We start from the raw sequence: 25,297 nt of genomic DNA on the forward strand, positions 1-25,297 counted from the left end.
TCATACGTTCCCTGTACACTAACCTGAAGCTCAGCAGTGCAGTATTTCTCTACAGCCTCAATGTTCTCACTAATTATCTTCACATGGTTGACTTCATGCTTCAACTGGTTATGTACATGCTGTCTGCACTCCATCACTATTCCCTTGCTAACTTTCAACTGGCAGTTTACGTGCTGTCTGCACTCCATCACTATTCCCTCACTAATCTCCAGCTAGTTGTCTGCACTCCATCACTATTCCCTCACTAATCTTCAGCTGGTTGTCCACATGCTGTCTGCACTCCGTCACATTATTGCTTACCTCACACTTCTGCTGCTGTAGCTCTGCGTATACTTCCTTTTTCAAAGGTTGTTGTTCTTTCTTCATTTCCCCCATTAAAACATCTAGCTGTCCTTGCATCCTCAGTTGTAATTCCCTCTGTTGCTCCCGCAATGCCTCTTGAAGCTGTTCCCTCTGTGCCTGCAATTGTTCTTTGATTTATTCATTTTGTGCCTGTAGCTGTCCTTTGAGTTCTTTCTGTCCTTCATTCTGCTTGTAGTTGTACATTTTGGGCCTGTAATTGTTCTCTGATTTCTTCATTTTGTGCCCGTAGTTGTCCTTTAAGTTTTTTCTGTCCCTCGCTCTGTGCCTGTTGTTGTGTTTGTAATAGCTTCATAACTGCACCCAGCAATGCTTCCTCCTGTCTAGCTTGCCTCTGTCTGTACACCTTCTGCCTCCATGTTGAAGGTTAGACTCGCTGCAGCAATTAAATTATCCACACTCCTGACACCAGTGTTAAGTCCCCATCCTGCACTGCCAGAGGCTCCCAACAGCAGTACAGTACAGTGCTCCCTTAACATCCACGGGGGTTAGGTAACAGACACCCAAGTATGTTAAAAATCCGCGGATATCTGCTGCCCCCCTTAAAAACACCGCTGGATCCCCCTTAACCCTTTGCCTGCAGAAGCTGTGATGACAAAATAGTGTCTGTGCTCATTGCGGATAAATAGGAAAAAAACTGTGTGTTTCCAACTCGTGTTTTAACCCACTTATCTTTCATCTTGAGAGCCAATATATTTGTCAGAGAAACGTCAATCTTTCTACTATCGTTTGCAACAAACTGCATGTCCGTAGGCACTCCAGGCACAGAGAATGATTTGAGAGAATACAAGGTGTGTTTTGATTGTCTGATGCAAGAAATAGCCCAGGGAGGTGGAAATTTCCATCAAACCACAAGATTTTTTCCATACAAAATAGGGTTACAGGCACGTTACCTCATCATAGTAATTACCAGGTACAAAAAAAATAATACGGTATAAAACATTTCTAGCCAGTCTCCTATGATTCTGTTACGATATTCCAGTGTTTACGTTAAACTTCAGTGAAACTGTAATGGTGTGAGGAAAATCATTCCAAACTTTATCAGACTTCATAAATGACTTTTATTACCATTTACTTCTATAAAGCGTACTGATATATTGTCATGAATCATTTCATAGCATTGCTTCACAGTTTGCAACCACAAAAATGTTCGCTAGCTAATGCACTCAGCATCATGACTTCCCTGATTATTGCAAAAATATCACTGAATCACTTGTATTTTATCATAGTAATTCACAATATAACACTTTCGGCCACTCTCATATGATTTCAGTGTGATTTGGATGTGTACTGCTTCGTATTACGAGAGAGAGGGGGGGGGGAGGGCAGCAAACCGGTTTAGACCAGCTCATCGAGAGAGAGAGAGAGAGAGAGAGAGAGAGAGAGGGGAGGGGGGCAAACTGGTTTAGACCAGCTCATCGAGGGTACATGGAAGAAAAGAAATACTCCCAGCCTGTCCTAACTTTTCCCCTGATGAATTAATGGCATAAATAAACGAAGTGGCCAAAAGGAAGTGTTATATTTGATTCACTGGATAATGCCATTGCTAAAACATCCATTAAGTGTGCCTGGGATAATGTTACATTTCCAGTGAACAGTGTCAACAGAGTTCAACGAGATAAAATGCTCTAGTAAATCCAGCCCCGGTACTGTATCCACCTGCGGATATTCAAAACCGTTTATGTTATATCCACCTGCGGATATTTAAAACCATGTATGTTAAAAACACAGATCTTAAGGGATGACTGTAGTTCAGTATAGGAAGGACACTGTCCAGTGAGTTGTTCTTCCTATGGTCAGCCTTTAGGGGTACAGTACACAAGATCAGCTGAGACATTGTAAATAGCTACTGGCTTCTTAAGTTCACTGTCTTTATTTTCCAAATAATTACACTGAATGCTTTCCAACTTCACTTCACTATTCTCACAAGCACTGGAGCTATACAAACGTTACTAACTGCAATTACACTTAATGCTTGACAACACTTCACTGTTTTCACAAGTACTGATGACGTACAAACTTCAATAACGCTTCACTGTTTGCCAGCAACACTTCACTGTTTTCACAAGTACCGAAAATATACAAACTTCACTGCACTGACACTGCATTACATTCAAACTTAACTGAAAACCGACTGAGCTTCCTCTAGTCTCTTCCCCATCCTTATATAAGCTTGCACTGTTCTTGAGTGATCTACATTCTATGAGAACAACAGTTCTAGTGTATTCCAGAAAGAGAGAGCATTGGTTACAACAGTTACCAACTCGGAGACATCCAAAACATGACAGTTTTCTTACATATCCATCCATCCATCATCCAATCCTACGTTGCCCCACAAGGAGCATAGGAGCCCGGGGCTAGGCAGTTGGTCCTGACATTTAAGATGAGAGTGACCAACCTCACTCATCCCTGAGTGGCATTATGTGAGCAATAAACCCCAACCATCCCTTGGATATAAACCTTCACCGGCTCAATCCGATTGGAGCACAATAATTACCCACTAAACCACCAGGCGCCAAAATTTGGTTATATGGTTACCACCCAGTGTAGTAAATAGTTTCCTGGTGTACAGGAAACCATTTGGCTTGTCACTCAGTGTCGAGTCACCCAAAGGCAGAAAAAAGAGGAAAGAATGAAGGAATGAAAGACAGAAGAGGGAGTGTAAAGTCACCCGTAGGCAGAAGGACGAGGAAAGAATGAAGGAAAGAAAGATAGAAGGAGATGGAAGGAAAGAAGGATGGAGGAGAGGACAGGGCAGACACCTGAGAGCAGCACCACACTGAGTGAGTGGATGTAAATTATTTAGCATACAAACTTAAATTGCACAATTTAACAATCACATAAATAAAACATTATTAAGAAAAAGGACATAAAAATTAATGTACAACTTATGCAATAATTACGCTCAAAACAGCAGGCTAACTGGCAACTCTGACTCGCACCGGAACCACGGTAAACATCGGGCACCAGGGAGGAACTTCTCGACTACCTAACTGGCAAATCCCACTTCTTAACATCATTATTATTGTGGAGGTATTCAGAGGTTAGTGAGAGTGCATATTTAGTGATGGCAATAAAGTAGTGTTCAGGAGCATGTTTGCTGTGCAGAAAAGACTCGTGTCGCATTTCGTTTGGTTTGTTTAAAGATAATTTTTCAGGTTAGGAAGTGAATGTGTTGCCTGTGGGTAATAAGACATTGGGAGCAAGTTACAACAGTCCCACATCACACTGAGTCGAGATCGAATGTGGGAAAATACTGTAACACCAGCGGAATGTGGCATGAATCTGACTAGTACGGGGTACTTTTAGGTAAATAAAATGCTATAAATGTTCCTTGTAATTGATTTCTGATAATCTGTTTGTGTTGTCTGTGACTGTAATATACGATACATGCATGCATTTGATTTGCAGATAATGTGTATCCCTACTTTTAATGGCCTATATGTATTTCCTTATATGAAAGAAAGAACGGATTTTATTGTTTTGTTGTTTTAAGTTCATTTCACAAAAAATAATACTTATCTCTATATCTATTTATCTATCTATCTATTGCAAGATGCCTTAATCTCGTAAGGGGTGGCCACAAACAAAACGTCTCCACGTCGCTCTGTCCCCTGCCATTTCACTGCCCTGCTCCCAGTTCACACCTCCCTCTCTCACATACCACTCCACTCCATTCCTCCATCTCATCCTTGGCCTCTCCCTCCCTCCCCTCCCCTCTACCTCTCTCATACACACACTCCTCATAAGTCTCTCACTCTCCATCCTCTCCACATGGCCAAACCAGCTCAGTGTGTTTCTCCTAATGCTTCCTATCACATCCATATCCACACCACACTGCTCCTTCACTTCCCCATTTGTCAGTTTGTCTCTCCATGTGACTCCACATGCTCCTCTCAAATAACTCATTTCCGCTGCACTCATCCTCGACTTCTGTCCCTCCAACAAGGTCCAAGCTTCACTTCCATACATTAGATTTGGTATCACAATACTGTCATGTAGTAAATTCTTCACTTTCATGCTCACTTCCCTGTTTCTTATCACTGTTTTCAGGGAACCAGCAGCCTTTCTTCCTTGTTGAACCTTTCATGCACCTCACCCTCTAAACTTCCATCCTTACTCATGACACTACCCTAGTACTTAAGTGCACTCACATTTTCCATTTCCTCCTCATCCAACCTCACTGTACATTCACTGACTTTACTTCTCTTGAAGACCATAACTTTACTCTTCCCTACATTCACCTTTAGGTTCTGTTTCTTATGCACTCTCACAAACTCATCCACCAAGCCTTGCAGCTCCCCTTCGTCTTCACTTAAACAACACAGTATCATCTGCAAACAACAGTACAGTGAGTTTCCAAACACTGCCCTTTCTCATTAGGGCCACTCCAACATCGACTGCTCTACCTTTATCTCTCTTATTACCCCATCCATATACAGATTGAACAACCAAGGAGACATGACACATCTCTGTTTCAATCCAACCTTCAAACAGAAAATTTCACTCAGTTCACTATCCACATGCACTGCAGCCTTAGCACTCTCATACATACTATTCATGGCATTCAACAACTTCCCATCTACTTCATATATTCTTGATACTTTCCACAATCCTTGTCTATCCATCCTGTCATATGCTTTCTCCAAATCCATGAAGGCTGCATGCAACTTCTTTCCCTTCTCTAGAAACTTTTCCACTAAAGATTTAAGAATGAATATCTGATATACACAACCTCGTCCCTTCCTAAAACCTCCTTGTTCTTCTCCAACTAATTTCTCCGTTATTTCCCTAACTGTCAATAAGTATCCTACCTTATACTTTTCCTATTACACTAAGAAGACAAATGCCCCTATGATTACCACACACTTCTTCCCCATTTCCTTTGTACAGGGGAATAATTTTACCTGACTTCCAATCCTCCGGGACTCTCCCTTCCTCCCAGGCCAATCTGCACATCTTCCACATCCATTCTACTACTACCTCTCCCCCATGCTTCAGCATGTCACCACAAACTTCATAAATTCCTGGGGCTTTCCCCAATTTGACTTTCATCATTGCTTCCACAACTTCTGTCCTACTGATTTCTTCCTGTCTTCTCACCTCCCTCCTTCTCCCAGCCATTCCCCAGCCACTTATACTCGCACTGCTTCCATTCTCTATGTTCAACAATTCCTTAGAGTGTTCTCCCCATCTGCTCACTTTTTCTCCCTTCTCCACTAATAATCTACTATTTTATCTTTCACTCCCCTACTAACTTCACTCCCACCCTGTCTTACTCTCTTCACCTCTTTCCAGAACATTTTCTTACAGTCCCTCCACTTTACACTCAAATTCCTTTCATATTCCTCATCCACTCTCTTCTTACTCTCACTTACTAATCTTTTAACCTCTCTCTCCCTTTCTACACACACCTCTCTCTTCTGCCTCTCAACTTCTTCCACGCCCCTATTTCTCATCCATTCATCGTATGCTTTCTTCTTTTGTGCCACAGCCTGTCTCACCTCTTCAATCCACCATGCTCTTCCTTGCACCCCCTTCCATCTTCTCTTCACCCCACACACCACATCACATGCTGCACATATTTCTTCTGTGAATATCTTGCCCACACCTCCCACGTCTCCCATCCGCTCCAATTCATATTTACCCAATCGTTCCTCCACTTCTCTCTTATATTCTGCCTCTATCTCATCCTCTTGTAACCTTTCCACTCTCCTTGCAACTACTCCTTCCTCCTGTCCTTCCCTTCTTCTATTTCTCCATCTTACTTGGATCTTGATTCTGGCCAACACCAAGTAGTGGTCAGAAAGTCCACTCCCCCAACCTCTATAAGCTCTTGCATCCATTACACATCTTCGCATCCCTTCATCCACACACACAAAATCAATCATTGCCTTCCTTTCATTCAGTTCACCACCCACCCTTCTCATCACAAGCCATGTATACCTGTGGATCGTTTTGTGCCCGAAGAGGGTATTGGCTATCACCAACCCCCTCCCAGCACAAATGTCCACTAACGCACTGCCATTCTCATCTATCTCAGCAGGCACGCCCCACTTACCGACTATTCCATCCACCTTCACATTCCCTACTTTACCATTCATATCACCAATCAAAAACACTCTCTCATTCCTTCCAAACTTTTTCATGCACACATCCACATTTGTCCAGAACTCTTCTCTCGCTCTGCTTGCACGATCTGGCGTTGGCGCATACACGCATACAAGTGCCCACATTTGTATTCCAACTCTCAATCTTACCCAAACAATCCTTGACCCAACTGATCCAAACTCTCTTATGTTCTTCTTCCATCTTTTACTCACAACAATACACACTCCTTTTGCCCTCTCATTCTCACCTACTCCTGCACATATACCCCATCCATACTCCCATTCTCTCACACTCTCTCCCCTCCATTTAGTTTCAGTTACTCCACATACATCCACTTTCGCACCTCAAGCACGTGGACAATATCACTTCACTTAATATTACTCAATGCACTATTTGCTGAGCACTTGCGAAAGGTATCACTTCACTTAATATTGCACAATGCACTATTTGTTATGTGCTTGCACTGTTTTCTGGCATAAAAAATGGTATTCCAGTGGCCTTTCATGCACAAAATAGAAAAGGCAATGATCACAGCCAATTCAAACTCTGGGTGGCCATCTTGGATCAGTCAGCTAGGCAGAGGCCGGTCACGGGGATGATGGTTATATAAGGCTGACACAATATCCAAGTCACAAGTTTCAGAAGTTCACATACAAAAAAGTATCATGTCACTTAATATTGCACAACACACAATTTGTTAAGAACCTGCACTGTTATTTGCAGATAGTACAGGTGTTTCGGTGGCCTTTCATGCACAAAATAAAACAAAAGGCAGATGATCACAGCTAATGTAAATACTGGGTAGGCATCTTGGCTCAGTCAGCTGAGTGGAGGGCCATTATGGGGATGATAGTTATATAAAGTTGACATGATTTCCAAGACATAAGTTTCAATATTTCACACACAAAACGGTATCACTTTGCTTAATATTGCAAACTGCACTATTAAGCACTTGCAGTGTTCCTTGGTGATAGCAATGGTGTTTCAGTGGCCTTTCATGCACAAAACAGAACGAAAGACAATGATCACAACCAATGTACTCCATCTTGGCTACTTGGCTTGCGTGCGTCACCACATCCACACAAGATTCTCGAAGGTGGCCGTCAAAAACACCGTTCTGGTGAAATCGTCATTAATCTTTTAACGTTATACCAAGACAAGGTGTAACTTTGGAATTATCGTTGTAGTGATTTATCATATAATGAGAGAAGTCGTAAAACAAGGCCAGACTGTAAATCACTGTAGTGAAGGACTAAGATGAAAAACAAAATAATGACAGCACATTATACCATTTTAAGAGTTTTGGGTACGGCAAGCTGAAAATTACATATATCAAAGCTAAGGCAAACAAACTAATGCATCAGAGATAGAGATGACATGAATATAACACTGACTAACCTGGAGAGCCATCAAGTGGGCCACATAGTTCTTATAATGGTTCTGTGAGCTGAAATGACAGAGGGCTTCCTTGGCTGTGTGTAGAACCTTCTTGGAGCAAATGGTGCAATAGAACTGAGGAACCCTCTCAATATAATTTATACCTGAAATGAAAAATATCACTGTGATTATGATGATGATGATATCTGAGGTTTGAGGTCTGAGAGTTCTATGACACAGCAAGAGGAGTCAAGGAATAAAGTGCTATGCATTACATCCAAATAAACGTCATACCCTATTCTCTATATAACGATCCCTTGGTTACTGCACATAACTGGTACTGCCCCTAATGCACGATAACGACAGCAAAGAACTTACAGGATTTATCCTAACTGGTACCAAGCACACCACTCAACCCAAATTTTCCCTTCTTAGTGTAACAGGAAAACTATATGGCAGGATATTTATTGACAGATTTGGGGGAATAACAGGATTTAGTTGGAGAAGAATAGGGAGGTATCAGAAGGGAAGAAGTTGTGTAGATCAGATATTCAACCCTAAGGTGTTTAGTGGAAAAGTTTCTAGTGATGGGAAAGGAGTTGTATACAGCCTTCATGGATTTGGAGAAAGCTTATGACAGTAGACAAACAAGGAAGGTGGACAATATTACAAATATATGGAGCAAATGGGGAGCAGCTGAATGCCAGAATGCCATGAAGAGTATGTATGAGGGAGCTAGGGCTGCAGTGAGTGTGGATGGTGAACTGAGTGAATTTTTTTATCAGAATGTTGGATTCAAAAAGAGATGCGTCATGTCTCCATGGTTGTTCAATTTGTACATGGGTGTGATGAGTTCAGTGCAGGCTGCAACAACTCTGATGAAGATGACACAAAGTGTAGAGTAAGGACCCATGTTATTTCAGTGTTTCACCAAGACTGGCTTCTTCAGGAATGGCATACAATGATTACACTCAGTAACTTCAGTAGGCCTCACAGCTCCAAGATAGTGACACCATGCCCTTGAGTAACCAGAACAGACTACTCTACTTCAGGTCTTCCACTCGTTAAAAGATAGGCTAAAGGTTTGGCCAGTGTATAAAATTCTGTTCTGATTAAAATTATTCAATACAGCTATAAAGGCAGACTCGAAACATGTACGTATCGTTATATTACTCTCACGTAAAACAAACTTAGCCTCATTCCACAGTGTTCCATTTCTGGTATTTATGTTGTACAATAGCACTGTTGAGATTAAACACTCTCATATCATATTTGTGTACTTTTAACCTCTTATTCAACCCTCTAAAAGTCTCTCCTACATATACCTTCCACAATCTTTGCACGGAATTTTATATACACTTGCCTTGCTTGTTCTTTTTACGTATTTGTCATTTTCTCGTATTAAACTACCCAGAGGCATATTTCCTGCACTAACCACCCGTATTCCTGACATATTCATCTATCTATCTATCTATAGCCCGACGCCCTAATCCCGCAAAGGGTGGCCGCAGACAAAACGCCTCCAAGGCACTCTGTCACCCACCATTTGACTACCCTCCCCCAAACTCACCCCCCCCTCCCTCATATACCTCTCAACTCCATCCCTCCACCTCATCCTCGGTCTACCCCTCCCTCTCCCTCCCTCCACCTCACCTACATACACCCTTGTAGTCAGTCTTTCATTCTCCATTCTCTCCACATGTCCAAGTCACCTCAGTGTATTTTTCCTAATCTTCTCAACCACATCCACATCTACCCCACAACGTTCCTTCACTTCTTCATTCGTCAACCTGTCCCTCCACGTCACTCCACATGCTCCTCTCAAGTAACTCATTTCCACTGCTCTCACTCTTGACTTGTTCCCCTCTTGCAAGGTCCACGCCTCACTTCCATACGTCAGGGTAGGGATCACAATACCATCATGCAGTGACTTCTTAACTTCCATACTCACCTCCCTATTTCTCATCACTGCTTTCAGTGTACCAACAACCTTCCTTCCCTGCTGTACCCTTTCACGTACTTCATCCCCCAAAGTTCCATCCTTACTCATCACACTACCCAAATACTTGAATGCACTCACATTCTCCATATCCTCACCATCCAACCTCACTGCACACTCTGTGACTTCATTCCTCTCAAACACCATAACTTTACTTTTGTTTACATTAACTTTCAGATTCCTCCTCCTACACACTGTCCCAAATTCATTCACCAAACCTTGCAACTCCCATTCATCTTCACTCAACAATACTGTATCATCAGCAAACAGCAACACAGGAAGCTTCCAAATCTCACCCTCATTCATTAGGGCCAGCCCCACATCCACTGCCCTACCTTGCACCTCCTTTACAACCTCATCCATATATATATTAAACAGCCATGGAGACATCACACACCCCTGTTTCAGTCCCACATTGAGATCAAAGAACTCACTCAGCTCACCATCCACTCGCACCGTAGCCCTAGCTCCCTCGTACATACTCTTCACAGCACTCAACAATTTCCCCTCCACTCCATATATTCTTAATACCTTCCACATACCTTGCCTATGTATTCTGTCATAAGCTTTCTCCAAGTCCATGAAGGCAGCATACACTTTCCTTCCCTTCTCTAGATACTTCTCCACTAAACATCTTAGAACAAATATCTGATCTACACACCCTTTTCCCTTCCTAAATCCCCCTTGTTCTTCTCCAACTAGCTCCTCTGTCATATGCCTAACCCTATCAATGAGTATTCTACCATATATTTTACCAGTCACACTAAGAAGGCAAATACCCCTATGGTTACCACATACTTCTCTCTCCCCTTTTCCTTTGTACAGAGGAACAATTATACCTGATTTCCAGTCCTCTGGAACCCTTCCCTCTTCCCAAGCCAATCTACACAACTTCCATATCCACTCCATACCTAAGCATTTCACCACACACTCCATCAATTCCTGGGGCCTTTCCCAACTTAATCTTCTTCATCGCTTCCACTACTTCAGCTACTGATCTCTCCCTCCCTCCTCTCATCTCTTCTTCTCCCAGCCATTCCCCAACCACTTATACTCACACTGCTCTCACTCTCTACAATCAACAAATCCTCAAAGTGCTCCTTCCATCTCCTCAATTTCTCTCTCTTCTCCACCAACAATCTATTATTCCTATTTTTTACTCCCCTATTACTTCCCCTTTCACACTGCCTTACTTTCTTTACCTCCTTCCAAAACAATTTCTTACTTTCCCTCCATTTCACACTCAGATTCCTCCCAAACACTTCATCCACTTTCTTCTTACCCTTATTCACCAGTCTCTTAACCTTCCTTCTCCTGCTCACATATACCTCTCTCTTCTCTCTCTCATCTTCTCCCCTACCTCTACTCGCCAACCATTCACCATATGCCTTCTTCTTTTGTTCCACAGCTCGTTTCACCTCATCATTCCACCATGCTGTCCCTTGCACACCCTTGCATCTCCTCCTCACTCCACAAACCGCCTCACACGCTGCGCCTATCTCTTCCGTGAATATCTTACATACGTCTTCCACCCCTTCCATCGGCTCTAGCTCATACCTTCCCAATCTTTCTTCCACTATGCTCTTATACTCTGTCATTTTCTCACTATCTTGCAATTTCTCCACTCTTCTCACAGGAGCTGCTTCCTCCTGTCTTCCCCTTCGCCTCCTCAACCACTTTCTTTGCATCTTTACCTTGGCCATCACTAAGTGATGGTCCGAGACTCCATTCCCCCACCCTCTCCACACTCTTGCATCCAACACTTGTCTTCTCATTCGCTCATCCACACACACGTAGTCTATCATTGCCTTTCGTTCAACAAGTTCACCATCCATCCTCCTCATTACTCTCCATGTATACCGGTGGATCATCTTATGACGAAAGTAGGTGTTGGCTATTGCCAACCCCTTACAAGCACAGATGTCCACCAAAGCACTACCATTCCCATCTACTTCAGCTGGCACACCCCACTGACCAACCACTCCATCCACTCGTACATTCCCAACTTTGCCATTCATGTCTCCAATCAACAGCACTCTCTCGCTCCTCTCAAACTTGTCCATACATGCTTCTACTCTCGCCCAAAACTCATATTTCACTCTTGCCACTCGATCCTCTGTTGGAGCATACACACATACAATCGCCCATGCTTGTATACCTACTTTCATCCTCACCCATACAATCCTTGCACCCATTGTTCCATACTCTCTTATATTCTCCTTCCACTTCTTGCTTATCATCAGACATACTCCCTCTCTTACCCTCTCACTCTCACTGACTCCCGCACATGTACCTACACCATATTCCCATTCTCTCGCCCTTTCACCTTTCCATTTAGTTTCAGTCAATCCACATATATCCACTTTTGTATCCTCAAGCACCTGAACAATCTCTCTCTCTTTCACTTCATCATTCACTCCTCTCACATTCCATGTTCCCACCCTAAGAATGTCCTTTGTCCGTTCCTTAGTCGTCAACGTATGGTCCGTCCGGGTCCGAGGCGCTTTATTCGCTTTTTTAGTTGGTTCTTTTTACGGGGTGGGGCACTAACCCACCACCAACCCTTTTAGTCGCCTCGTACGACAAGCAGGGATACTGGGGGAGTATTCGTGAAACCCCCCTACCCCCAGGGGGCTAAAGGTTTGGCCAGTGTATAAAATTCTGTTCTGATTAAAATTATTCAATACAGCTATAAAGGCAGACTCGAAACATGTACGTATCGTTATATTACTCTCACGTAAAACAAACTTAGCCTCATTCCACAGTGTTCCATCTCTGGTATTTATGTTGTACAATAGCACTGTTGAGATTAAACACTCTCATATCATATTTGTGTACTTTTAACCTCTTATTCAACCCTCTAAAAGTCTCTCCCACATATACCTTCCACAATCTTTGCATGGAATTTTATATACACTTGCCTCGCTTGTTCTTTTTACGTATTTATCATTTTCTCGTATTAAACTACCCAGAGGCATATTTCCTGCACTAACCACCTGTATTCCTGACATATTCATGCAGGGAGAAACACTGTCAACTACACAGGATTTAGCTAGTACTGTACTATTCTTTTCTCAGGCTTTTTTTTTGTGTGTACTCATGTGTATTTAAAAGGCACTCTTTCTAGCTTTGACGATAAAATATGGAAGGTATTTTAGATCACTAAAAGCTTTGACCCCTCATGGGCGAGTGACTTATCAATTATACGACCACGTGGGGCAGTATATTTTCGGAAAAATAACGTATCAAGGAATATGCCTAAACATGCATCAATTGATGAAAATGAATGAAAAACGAAGGTAAGGGGCATTACTTACGTGGTAATACGTCTCTGCTGGCTGTGGGAGGAGGAGTGGAGGAGTAAGGAAGGAGCACGGGCAGACACGCATGGGGTGAGGCTAGCAAACTCTTCTCATTTTCTTATTGTTCACCACTAAACACTAAATTTATCATTTATGCATTCTTTACACTGTTCATTGTCTTCAAAATCTTATGTATGTACTGTATTTTCTATTTTACTCCAACACTTACAACAACAAAACTTATGTAAGTATATTTTATTTTTCTTGAACAATTAAAACACAGCAACTTATGTATGTATATTCTGTTTTAACTGTTTCAAGGCTAGGGTGGGTAAAGGGCAGGACAGTAGGTGACAAGGATGCCTTATCACGCAATTTCACCAATAAATTAGGTCCGAAAATGGCCACACGTTACGTAACGACACGCGCCTCCTCACGCATGGACATTACGAAACGTTGCCCGCCTGTTAGGGGTTAAAAAGGTAGTCATATTCATCCTGTAAATATTCGTCAGAACACATCCTCAAAGCTCGAAGGAAAAAGCCGATGAATATCCCCTGGTTTGTTCTACTATCTGTGGTCGATTAAAATGAATAAATTCAGCCTTTCTAAAAACTTTGAACTTAAGAATGTTAAAGTCCTTGAAAGAGTGTCGAGGAAAGGTAAGCTGTCATCATGTTCATACTCTACAGTAAACTAAATGCTAGGCTCTACATTATTCAATCTATCCCTAAGTCTCTCCATATCTAACCTATGAGGAGCTATCACTAAGATACCATCTATGTACCTAAATCAAGTAACCTGTCTTGGGACTATGTCACTACAATTATGTATTTCTAGGTGTTCTAAAAATAGATTAGCAAGGACAGCACTGAGTGGGGAACCCATTGCCATCCCTGCCTTCTGTAAGAAGAAATTAGTGTTGTGGGGAAAATAACAGTTGCATATGCATAGTTTCCGTAGTTCAGTAAAATCCTAAACTGGTACAGGCACAGCATTGTACTCGGTCAATACATTACTTAACACATATAATGCTTTGTCAGAGGGTTCTTTTGTAAACAAGGAAACAACATCCTACCTAGCAAACTGCTAATTCCTTATACTCATGTTTTCATGTCTAAACTTAAGGTCTTGTGAGTGTCTCAAACTCAACCCACTAATTGTTCCAACCTTACATGATACTGACTTGGCTAGTATACCTGCAAGTTTATGCATTAAAGTCCCAACAGAAACAATGGGGCAATGAGGCACATTAGGCTTGTGAAGTTTCGGAGGTCCACAAATATATGCTGCCGAGTAAATTTGGGGTAATAAGTGAAGTAATGTTTTTCCCTGAGGAGATCTGCTTAGAATTTCTCGGGCTGTCTTGCGGACTTTTTCCATCATATTATCACAGTCAACTTCATTTACTTTTTCATAGGTGTTTTCATCACTTAACAAGCCAGTTAACTTTTCATCATAATCAGCCTTATCTAGAATCACTACTCCTCCACCTATATCTGCAGAAGGGAGACACAGACTGTTATCTTTTGCAAGATTTTTCAGAGTACATACATATCTCTTTGGAATGACAGGTGTAACACACTCAGTCAGGGCAGCATATAGAATGCCTAGAATGAACCCTTGCTCAAATTCGTTGTCTTTGTACTGTATCTATAATTTCTGATAGTGAGGTCTGTATTTCTACACGGTTTCGCTATCCCAGTATCAAATTTCAAACCAAGACTATGTGCTTCAATATCACAGTCATTTAGGGTCTTACTAGAAAGGTTCATAATTATATGGTTTCTACCAGCATTTTTCCACTCACTGTTAAAACACAATGTGTTTCATTTTCTGCTTAATTGTTCTTTCTGACATTCATTGAAGGTAGATGTGGCAGCGCGAATGAGATGGGTTACTTGGTTTAGGTACATAGATGATACCTTAGTAACAGCTCCCCATGGGTTAGATCTACAGAGACTTAGGGACAGATTGAATAGTGTCGGGCCTAGCATTCAGTTTACTATAGAGTACGAACATGACGACAACTTACCTTTCCTAGATACTCTTTTAATCAAAGACTGTAACTTTCTTAAGTTCAAAGTTTTTAGAAAGGCTAACAACAAAAATGACTTTATTTTTATTCGACCACAGATAGTAGAACAAAACAGGGGATACTCATCAGTTTTTTCCTTTGAGCTTGAGGATATGTTCTGATGAATATTTACTGGATTAACCCCTAACAGGCGGGTGAAGTTACGTAACGTCCGTGCGTGAGGAGGCGGGCGACGTTACGTAACATCCAGCCATTTTCAGTCCTAAATTATTGGTGAAACTGGGTGATAAGGCATCCTTGTCACCTGTTGTCCTGCTCTCTACTCTCCCAAGCCTTGAAACAAGTAAAATAGAGTATACATAATATATAAGTTGTAGTGTTATACCTAATTGTTCAAGTAAAATAGTATATACATACATATGCTTAATTGTTATAAGTGTTCAAGTAAAATAGAAAACACATACATAAGATTTTGAAGACAACGAATAGTGTAAAGAATGCATAAATGATAACTATGGTGTTCAGTGGTGAAGAAAAAGCAAATGAGTGAATAGTTTGCTAGCCTCACCCCAGGCGCGCTTGGTGATAAGCTGCCTGCCCGCCCTCCTCCCTCACTCCTTCCCTCCTCCTCCCACAGCCAGCAGAGATGTATTACCGCGCATATAACACCTCTTGCCTTCATTTTTCATCCATTTTTCACCGATTTACACATGTTTAGGCTTATTCCTTGATACTTTATTTTTCCGAAAATATGCAACCCCACACGGTTGTATAATTGGTAAGTTGCCTGCCCATAAGGGGTTAATATGATTACCTTTTTAAGGCTTTTAGTGATCTAAAATACCCTCAACATTTTATCCTCAGAGCTAGAAAGAGTGCCACTAAAATACACATGAGGACACACAAAGAAAAACCTGTGAAAAGAATAATACAGTACTAGCTAAATCCTGTGTAGTTGACAATGTTTCTCCCTGCATGCATATGGAAGGAATAAAGGTGGTCAGAGCAGGAAATATGACTAGGTAGTTTAGTAAGAGAAAATGAGAAAAACGTAAAGAGAACAAACGTGGCAGGTGTGTGTAAAATTCAGTGCAAAGGCTGTGAAAAGGTATATATGGGACAGACTTTATGAGGGTTGAATATGAAGTTAAAAGAACATAAATATGATATGCGAGTGTTTAATCTCAAAAATGCTATTGTACAACATAGACTATGTTACATGAGAGTAATATAATGATACGTAGATGTCTTGAGTCCATCTACAATATATTGCTGTACTGAATAACATTTAAGCAGAACAGAGGATTTTATAAACTGGCCAAACCTTTACCCTACCTTTTAACGAGCAGACCTTGAGTAGCGTAGTTTGTTCTGGTTATTCAAGAGCATGACGTCACTATCTTGGAACTGTGAGGCCTATTTATGTCGATGATTGTAAGCATTGTATGCCATTCCTGAAGAAGCCAGTCTTGGCGAAACATTGAAATAAACTGGGTCCCTACTCAGCACTTTGTGTCATCCTCATTGTATATGGATAGAATTATAAAAGAGATACAAGATAGGGCAGTGGTTATTGGAGTGGCCCTAATGAGAGAGGGGCATATTTGGAAACTTCCTTTCCTGTTGTTTGCAGATGGCACTATATTGTTAAATGAATTAGATGAAATCCAAGACTTGGTGAATGAGTTTGGGAAAGTAAATAAGGAATGGAATCTAAAGTGAATGTGGGGAGAAGTAAAGTTGTGGTCTTTGAGAGAAATGACGTCACTAAATACTGTGAGGTTGAATGGTGAAGAAATGGAAAATGTGAGTCCATAAGTATGCGGGTACTGTGATAAGTAAAGATAGAAGTTTAGAGGATGATGTGCTTGAAAGGGTAGAGCAGGGAAGAAAGGTTGCTGGTTTATTGAAAGTAAAGATAAGAAATAGGGAAGTGAGCATGGAAGTAAAAAAGTTGCTGCATGACAATACTGTACTGTGATACCCACTCAAACATATGGAAGCAAAGCTTGGACCTTGTTGGAAGGACACAAGTCAAAAGTGTGAGTAGTGGAAGTTAGTTATCTGAAAGATGCATCTGCAGTTACATGTACAGACAGACAGACTGACAATTGAGGAAGTGATGATGCGTTGTGCTGTGAATGTGGATGTGATAGAAATGTTGGGAAAAACACAATAAGGTGGTTAGGCCACGTGAAGAGGATGGGGAGGTGACTAACAAGGAGAGTACGTGAGTGAAGTGGAAGGGGGATGAGGAAGGGGAAAGCTGAGGATGAGATGGAGGAATGAAGCGGAGAGGTATATGAAAGAAAGAGGTTTAAGTTGGAAGACTGCATCATAATGGCAGGGGACAGGGCGACATGGAGGCGATTTGTTTGTGGCCACCCTTTAAGGGATTGGGGTGTCTGCCTATAGAAGAACAGACAACAACTTGTACCCACTAAACACATACATATTTTTATGGTAAGTATCAACAACTCATACAGCATGGTTAGGTAAACAGAAAATGATGAAAAAAGCACAACAGGGAAGAAACATGTACCACACCATATGGAGATCTGAGATGGGCTTAAAGCTGGGGTTCTGTGGCAGGAATGGAGAGTTAGTGGTCTCAAGCACCAGAGGTTAACTCCTAAAGTAGGGTCTCATCTCTGAATCCCTCAAAGCCATCAGAAACCACAGATTCTGCACTATTATTGTGAGCAGAAACCACCACAGGTGTGCAATAATGAAGCTTTTTAGACGAAAAATCCACGATAATGGCAGAAATGCTGATTTTCATCAAGTACTGATAATGAAAACCACTATGACCAAAGGACCATTGTAAATTTTGGTGATGTGTTCTCAAATATCACAGCTTTTTCCATACAACTAGCACAGTTAACTATGGTATAAATGTATGTGCATATATATACAGTGGGCTTGCACAGTGTGCATGACCACAGTAGGCAAATCACATAGTACACGAGTGACCAAATATCATAACCACAAAACTTTGTGAGAGTTTAGTTCACAATATGCGAGGCAGAGGCAAGGAGTGGCCCAAAACCACTATTTTCCCAGACTACGTGATCCCTTTCCATGCACAACGTGCCCATTGTGACTTAGAGGCTCATGGGGAAGGTGCTCAAGAGGAGTCTACAGTAAGATCTCGCCAATAACGACTTTGACGCTAACGTTTTCGGCATTAATGGTAAGTTAGAAGAAACTCTGTTTCTATAACAACGTTCAGATTCACCTGAATAATGATTATTTCATGAATGCCAAGTTGTTATAATGCAAATACAGTAATCCCTGTACTATCTGGACGCCCATTTTCCGGACTTCCTGCTTACCAGACATTGTGGGCCTGGACCTTCAGAACCAAAAAATGGCCAAAAAAAGAAAAAATCCCCCCAAAATCTGATTTTTTCCCCACCAGCAATTTGAATTTGGCATGCAGCACTGCATGGCACCAAATAGCTGTTGCTTATGCACTGTCCCTTCACCCCTTCCTTCCTTCCTCCCCCCTCCCCAGTCAGGGTTGCCATTTGGTATTTTTCATTACCAAATGTGGGCCGATTTGGTATTGAAAAGTTCGTTTGGCAATGAATCAGCATGATCCATTACCAAACAGATTTTTCATGAAGTCACAGAGTGTGCAGTGAGGTTGGATGGTGAGGATATGGAGAATGTGAGTGCATTCAAGTACTTGGGTGGGTAGTGTGATGAGTAAGGATGGAACTTTGGGGGATGAAGTGCATGAAAGGGTACAGCAGGGAAGGAAGGTTGTTGGTACACTGAAAGCAGTGATGAGAATTAGGGAGGTGAGTATGGAAGTTAAGAAGTCGCTGCATGATAGTATTGTGATCCCTATCCTGACGTATGGAAGTGAGGCGTGGACCTTGCAAGAGGGGAACAAGTCAAGAGTGAGAGCAGTGGAAATGAGTTACTTGAAAGGAGCATGTGGAGTGACGTGGAGGGACAGGTTGACGAATGAAGAAGTGAAGGAACGCTGTGGGGTGGATGTGGATGTGGTTGAGAAGATTAGGAGAAATACACTGAGGTGGTTTGGACATGTGGAGAGAATGGAGAATGAAAGACTGACTAAGAGGGTGTACTGTATGTAGGTGAGGTGGAGGGAGGGAGAGGGAGGGGTAGACCGAGGATGAGGTGGAGGGATGGAGTTGAGAGGTATATGAGGGAGGGGGGGGGTGAGTCGGGGGGAGGGTAGTCATATGGTAGGTGACAGAGCGACTTGGAGGCGTTTTGTCTGCGGCCACCCTTTGCGGGATTAGGGCGTTGGTCTATAGATAGATGAAGATATAGAGAATGGACACGGTGGACTGTCTGCTCTCTCTGATTAATCCGCTAGCATACATAATACAAAAAATAAACATGTTGCTGATTATAATGAGTGATTATTTCCATTTGTACATATAATTAGTGAAGAATAAATGCTTCCTTTAAGAATTTGGTAATGAAAAGATAACTTTGGCAATGAAAATTGAGGAGTTTGGTAATGTGGCCGAGCTCAGATCTGGCAACCCTGTCCCCAGTTGCTGCATAACCACCATCGAGAGTGGGTGTTCATTGCAATGGATGCCGCACGTGCTTGTTTTTGTGAATAAACAGTGAATAAACAGCAATACCTTGCCACTAGACCACATGGGAATTTACAGTGTTGTGCAGTGGTAAGAAATTAGAATTTAGAGTGCAAAGGATTAAGTGTGGAGTGCAAAATGCCGGTTGAAACTGGCGGCTGAAACTGGCGTGGCACAATTAAGAACAGAATGTGCAGTGTTAAACAATTATAACTCACAGTGCAAAGAATTAAGTGTAGCACAAAACTGGATTACTGTACGTGCTTCAAGAGCATTTTCACCACTACCAAGCCTTAGAGGAGGTGGCCACAGACATGCTGTAAGTACCCTGTACTATCTATCTATCTATCTATAGCCCGACGCCCTAATCCCGCAAAGGGTGGCCGCAGACAAAACGCCTCCAAGTCACTCTGTCACCCACCAATTGACTACCCTCCCCCCAACTCACCCCCCCCTCCCTCATATACCTCTCAACTCCATCCCTCCACCTCATCCTCGGTCTACCCCTCCCTCCACCTCACCTACATACACCCTCTTAGTCAGTCTTTCATTCTCCATTCTCTCCACATGTCCAAACCACCTCAGTGTATTTCTCCTAATCTTTTCAACCACATCCACATCTACCCCACAACGTTCCTTCACTTCTTCATTCGTCAACCTGTCCCTCCACGTCACTCCACATGCTCCTTTCAAGTAACTCATTTCCACTGCTCTCACTCTTGACTTGTTCCCCTCTTGCAAGGTCCACGCCTCGCTTCCATACGTCAGGGTAGGGATCACAATACCATCATGCAGTGACTTCTTAACTTCCATACTCACCTCCCTATTTCTCATCACGGTTTTCAGTGTACCAACAACCTTTCTTCCCTGCTGTACCCTTTCACGTACTTCATCCCCCAAAGTTCCATCCTTACTCATCACACTTCCCAAGTACTTGAATGCACTCACATTCTCCATATCCTCACCATCCAACCTCACTGCACACTCTGTGACTTCATTCCTCTCAAACACCATAACTTTACTTTTGTTTACATTAACTTTCAGCTTCCTCCTCCTACACACTGTCCCAAATTCATTCACCAAACCCTGTACACTGCTAAGTATTTTCCATACTCACTTCTAATTCCTCATTCTCTGGTTCCTTTTTATTTATTTCATGCTTTATGTCCATTATTGTTGTGAATAATGTCTTAAATAGGTGCTATGCATGTCCAGTAGGGAGTTATTTAGGTGGCTTTCAAAGTTAGGCTGGGTTAGGGACCATAAGTACCAGTCCAGCAGGCAGGGGCCCACTTTCCAGACATGCCTTTGGCTCTATTACATCGGATAGTGGAGGGATTACTGTACGTCCATAACATTATGAGGAATGAAACAGACTAACAAGAAGAGATGAAGGAAACTGCTGAAAATGTGAGCAGTAGCGAGGAGGAGATGGAGGATCCTCCCCTGACTTGCCCACTGCCGTCCCCTCCACCACATGGCCCCACCTTACTGACCAGCTGCCTCCCCCTCCACCTCCACAGCCCCATCTGACTCACCTGCTTCACTTGGCATACCTGAAACCCCAGCCATAATGACTGTTGCTGCATTCTGGAAGAAATATAACATTTGACAGGCCGTAAATTTCTTTGTCAAAGCCTGAAATAATACAACACTGGCAACTGTTAAACGCACGTGGTGCAGTGAGTGATGCGGCGGGGTCACTAAGTGTGTTGTCACGTCTTGGAACCCCTGCTATTCAAGTCCATCAGGTCTGTCGTCTACTATTTTTAAGGCAATTTGCCATATTTTTGTTATTTTAGCTGTATCTGTAGTATGTCTAAAAAATTTCCCCCTTATTATATATCTAAGGTTAATAAAATATCAAAGGTTTGAGGGGTCCCGCCCATATGTTAATTTTCCAATAAGATTATGTATTCACAGTACTCGAAATCACAGTACGCAAGGTCGTGGACCGCCCATCCACTCGTGCACTGTGCTAGCCCACTGTGTATACAGTAAATCCTCGATATAACGAACTCCGGCATTGCAAACTGGGATATAATGAATGACCAAACTGCCACCAAACTTCCCCCGGATTTTGCGAACAAAGGTCATTAAATGCGGGGGAAGTTCGCAAGTCAGCCCACGGTGACAACAGCATCCGTTCCAGGCACAGTAAGAGTACTTCAACAGCATCCCTTCCTGGCACAGTAAGAGTACTTCAACAGCATCCCTTCCTGGCACAGTAAGAGTACTTCAACAGCATCCCTTCCTAGCACAGTAAGTGTACTGTAACAGTACTGCATTACTGTATACTGTATACTTACTACTGTATAGGTATTGTACAGTATATACATATACAACTTCATACAGTACTGTATTTACATGTATGACTTCATAAACCATTGAATTCTGCATGTCAAACTTCACAGAATTAGCTTAGGTTATGTCTGAGCATGTAGGACCGAATGACTACTCTTATATTGCGAACTGAGTTCAGTAATCCCTCGGAAATACCAAACCCCTCGGATATAGCGAACTTTCGGATATAGCGACCCACCCCTCCCCCCAATCACTTCGTTATATCAAGGGTTTACTGAGTGTGTGTGTGTGTGTGTGTATATATATATATATATATATATATATGTGTGTGTGTGTGTGTGTGTGTGTGTGTGTGTGTGTGTGTGTGTGTGTGTGTATATATATATATATATATAAAGATAAACACCAACGTAATCAGGAACATCTTTAATAAATTGGTGACGTTTCGACAACTCGTTTGTCATTTTCAAACCCATAGAAAATACAATAAAATCAAAGTAAACACCATGTCTATGATAAAAATACGAAAACTAAAGTAAAAAACCAAAGTAAAACACCATGTCTAATAAAATACAAGTGAAGAATTATTATGATAAGATGAGGAAATGAATTATACATAGCTAACGTTGGTGGGATGCTACTAAGTACAAGGAAAATTTAAACAGAAATACATGTAATAAGACAATACATAAGTCAAACCTTAAAAACAGAGAAGGGGCGTGGAGCAGTCATGTGTGCCCAGTGTGGGCTGTAGGTGGTGAGTGAGGAGTGATTCAGCCAGGAGGCATGTTACCTCGTCACGACAAGCGTGGACAACAGAAAAATCATATTCGCTTATGGGATGGCCCAAGGCTTCACAGCAATTTCAGATGGCAGAGAAAGGTGGCTTAGCCATAGGTAGACCAGTTCTATATGACCGTCCCCGATGCTCTGCAATTCTTACTCGTAATTGCCTCTTTGTCTGTCCAATATAAGACGCATTACAGCGACTACAGTTATAATTATAGACAACAGAGGATTGCAGAGCGTCAGGGATTCGGTCTTTATGTTTGAACCATTGTCCAATGGTGTTGCTGGGTTAGGGTAAAATTCCCTAACTAAACTTGATATATTATTACGTATGGAAAAACTTTTTGGACCTAAAAATGGCAAGATACAATATACAGGTGATTTGTTTGCTGTGAGTTTAAGAGTAGGTGGGTTACGGATCTTATTTAGTTGTCTTCCCATATGGGTTTGTGTGAAAGACATTGGGAAACCATTAGAGAACAATGTTTTCGTAAGAAAACACAATTCCAAGTGTAAAGCAGAATAAGATGAACAAATATTATAAGCTCTGGTCAGCAGGGTCGACACCAAATTGCGTTTAAATTGAATTGGGATTGCTGAGTTGAATTTCATGATTAATCCTGTGAAAGTGGGTTTGCGGTATACTGAAGTGATGAAGGAATTAGTAGTTTTTTGGACTAGTATATCAAGAAAGGGAAGTTTGTTGTTTTCTTCAATATCAGAAGTGAAATGAATGTTAGCATGCCTCGAGTTTAAATAGTTTAGAAAAAGAGGGATGTGGTCTGGAGAACTAAACAATAAAAATGTATCGTCGATATATCTACGGTAGAGGAGAGGTTTGAAATGGGAGGGGCATTGCTGTAGCCAGTTTGTCTCATGGTAACACAAAAATGTGTTTGCTAAGCAGGGACCCAGGGGATTCCCCATCGCCACTCCATCAATTTGCTTATAAGATTTTCCGTTAAAAAGGAAAAGACAATCTTTAGAAGTGAGAGACAGTAATTTACGGAACTGGTTCATATCAAATCCATCTATTATTTTCTCGTGTTTAAATACTTGTTTGGTGCAAATGTCTATAGTTTCATAAAGAGGAATATTAGTGAACAGGGACTTTATATCGAAAGAAGCCATAGTACAGTGGCCAACATCGTAGTTACAAATCTCCTTAGCGAAAGTAAATGAATCTTTAACCGTATAGCAATCTGTAGTGATGGGGGTAATCATAGGTACAAGAAATTTAGATATGTTATAGCTAACAGTCCCAATGGCAGAGAGAATGGGTCTGACTGGACAGTTCTGTTTATGTACTTTAGGGAGCCCATACATGACTCCTGGTGTAGCGCCAGATACGTATAATTTTGAGTACACTTCATTACTAATTACTCCATCAGACTTCAGCTTCCTTAGGAAATTGTTTACTTGATCTTCACGTTTCAGGGTCAAAGAAAATTCATCATCATTTACGATTTTGAACTTTGAACCATCATTAAGAATTTCAGACATTTTACACAGATAATCAGTCCTGTCCAGAATTACGACACCATTTCCTTTGTCTGGTTTAGTTATGATAATAGAATCATCATCTTTTAAACTTTTCAACACATTAATTTGCTCTCGTGTGACATTACTGCAAGAATAATTTGAAGAATAAAAACTAGTAAAAGCAATGTGCTTCAAGCTATTCTTTAAAAAATCATAAGTTCTACCACTACCTTGATAAAAAGAATGAGCAGACAAGTTCTTAAAAAATCGTTCAAATCCAAGAAAATGTGGGAGGAACCTGGGCTTTGGGGTGTGAATGGCATACTTTAAACCCTTACACAAAATGGATTTTTCTACACTAGTCAGCTGTCTACTAGAATAATTAAAAATCACTTTATCATGGGATACACTATCGGGGTTAACAAATCCTAATGTCCGTAATTTACGTTGCTGAGTGAATTTAACACGAGATAAAGAGTTCCCATTAGTTCTCTCTATAAGATTAGTCAAATGGGTAAAGTCAAAAAATGATACAGATTTTTTCAGTGAAGATAATGAACATGTTAATTTGTTTTTATGAACCCTAAGTAGATGTTGTTTACTCTTTATCTCGTATGTAAGAATACGTCTTTGGCAACTTCTGTAGAGTCTTGACGACCTTATGTGGGCATTGGGAACTTTAAAATTAAGAAAAGTATGGGTGAGGTCATGTTGTTCACAGGTGGTGAGGAAATCTAAGTCCAGCTGGACTTTCTTGACCTAGCCGTTCAGCTGCTCGGTAGGCCTGTAGCGTTGGAGGTCCAGGACTGATTATCTGTGTAAAATGTCTGAAATTCTTAATGATGGTTCAAAGTTCAAAATCGTAAATGATGATGAATTTTCTTTGACCCTGAAACGTGAAGATCAAGTAAACAATTTCCTAAGGAAGCTGAAGTCTGATGGAGTAATTAGT

The 25,297-nt window shown here is 41.5% G+C and overlaps 1 protein-coding gene across 2 annotated transcripts in view; it reads right to left on the reverse strand.

Moving 5' to 3' along the window:
* LOC145397821 (uncharacterized) overlaps positions 1 to 25,297 on the reverse strand; it is a 140,263-nt gene that overhangs the window by 13,788 nt on the left and 101,178 nt on the right. For both annotated transcript variants that reach the window (XM_080270850.1, XM_080270849.1), the window contains exon 13: positions 7,870 to 8,012. In XM_080270850.1, the coding sequence (XP_080126976.1) occupies positions 7,870 to 8,012 (143 nt within the window). The remainder of the gene's footprint in view (positions 1 to 7,869; positions 8,013 to 25,297) is intronic.

This window comes from Coenobita brevimanus, chromosome 43, assembly GCF_032717465.1.
Source record: "Coenobita brevimanus isolate Jiangsu-jjx chromosome 43, ASM3271746v2, whole genome shotgun sequence".
In the NCBI taxonomy this organism is placed as follows: domain Eukaryota; kingdom Metazoa; phylum Arthropoda; class Malacostraca; order Decapoda; family Coenobitidae; genus Coenobita; species Coenobita brevimanus.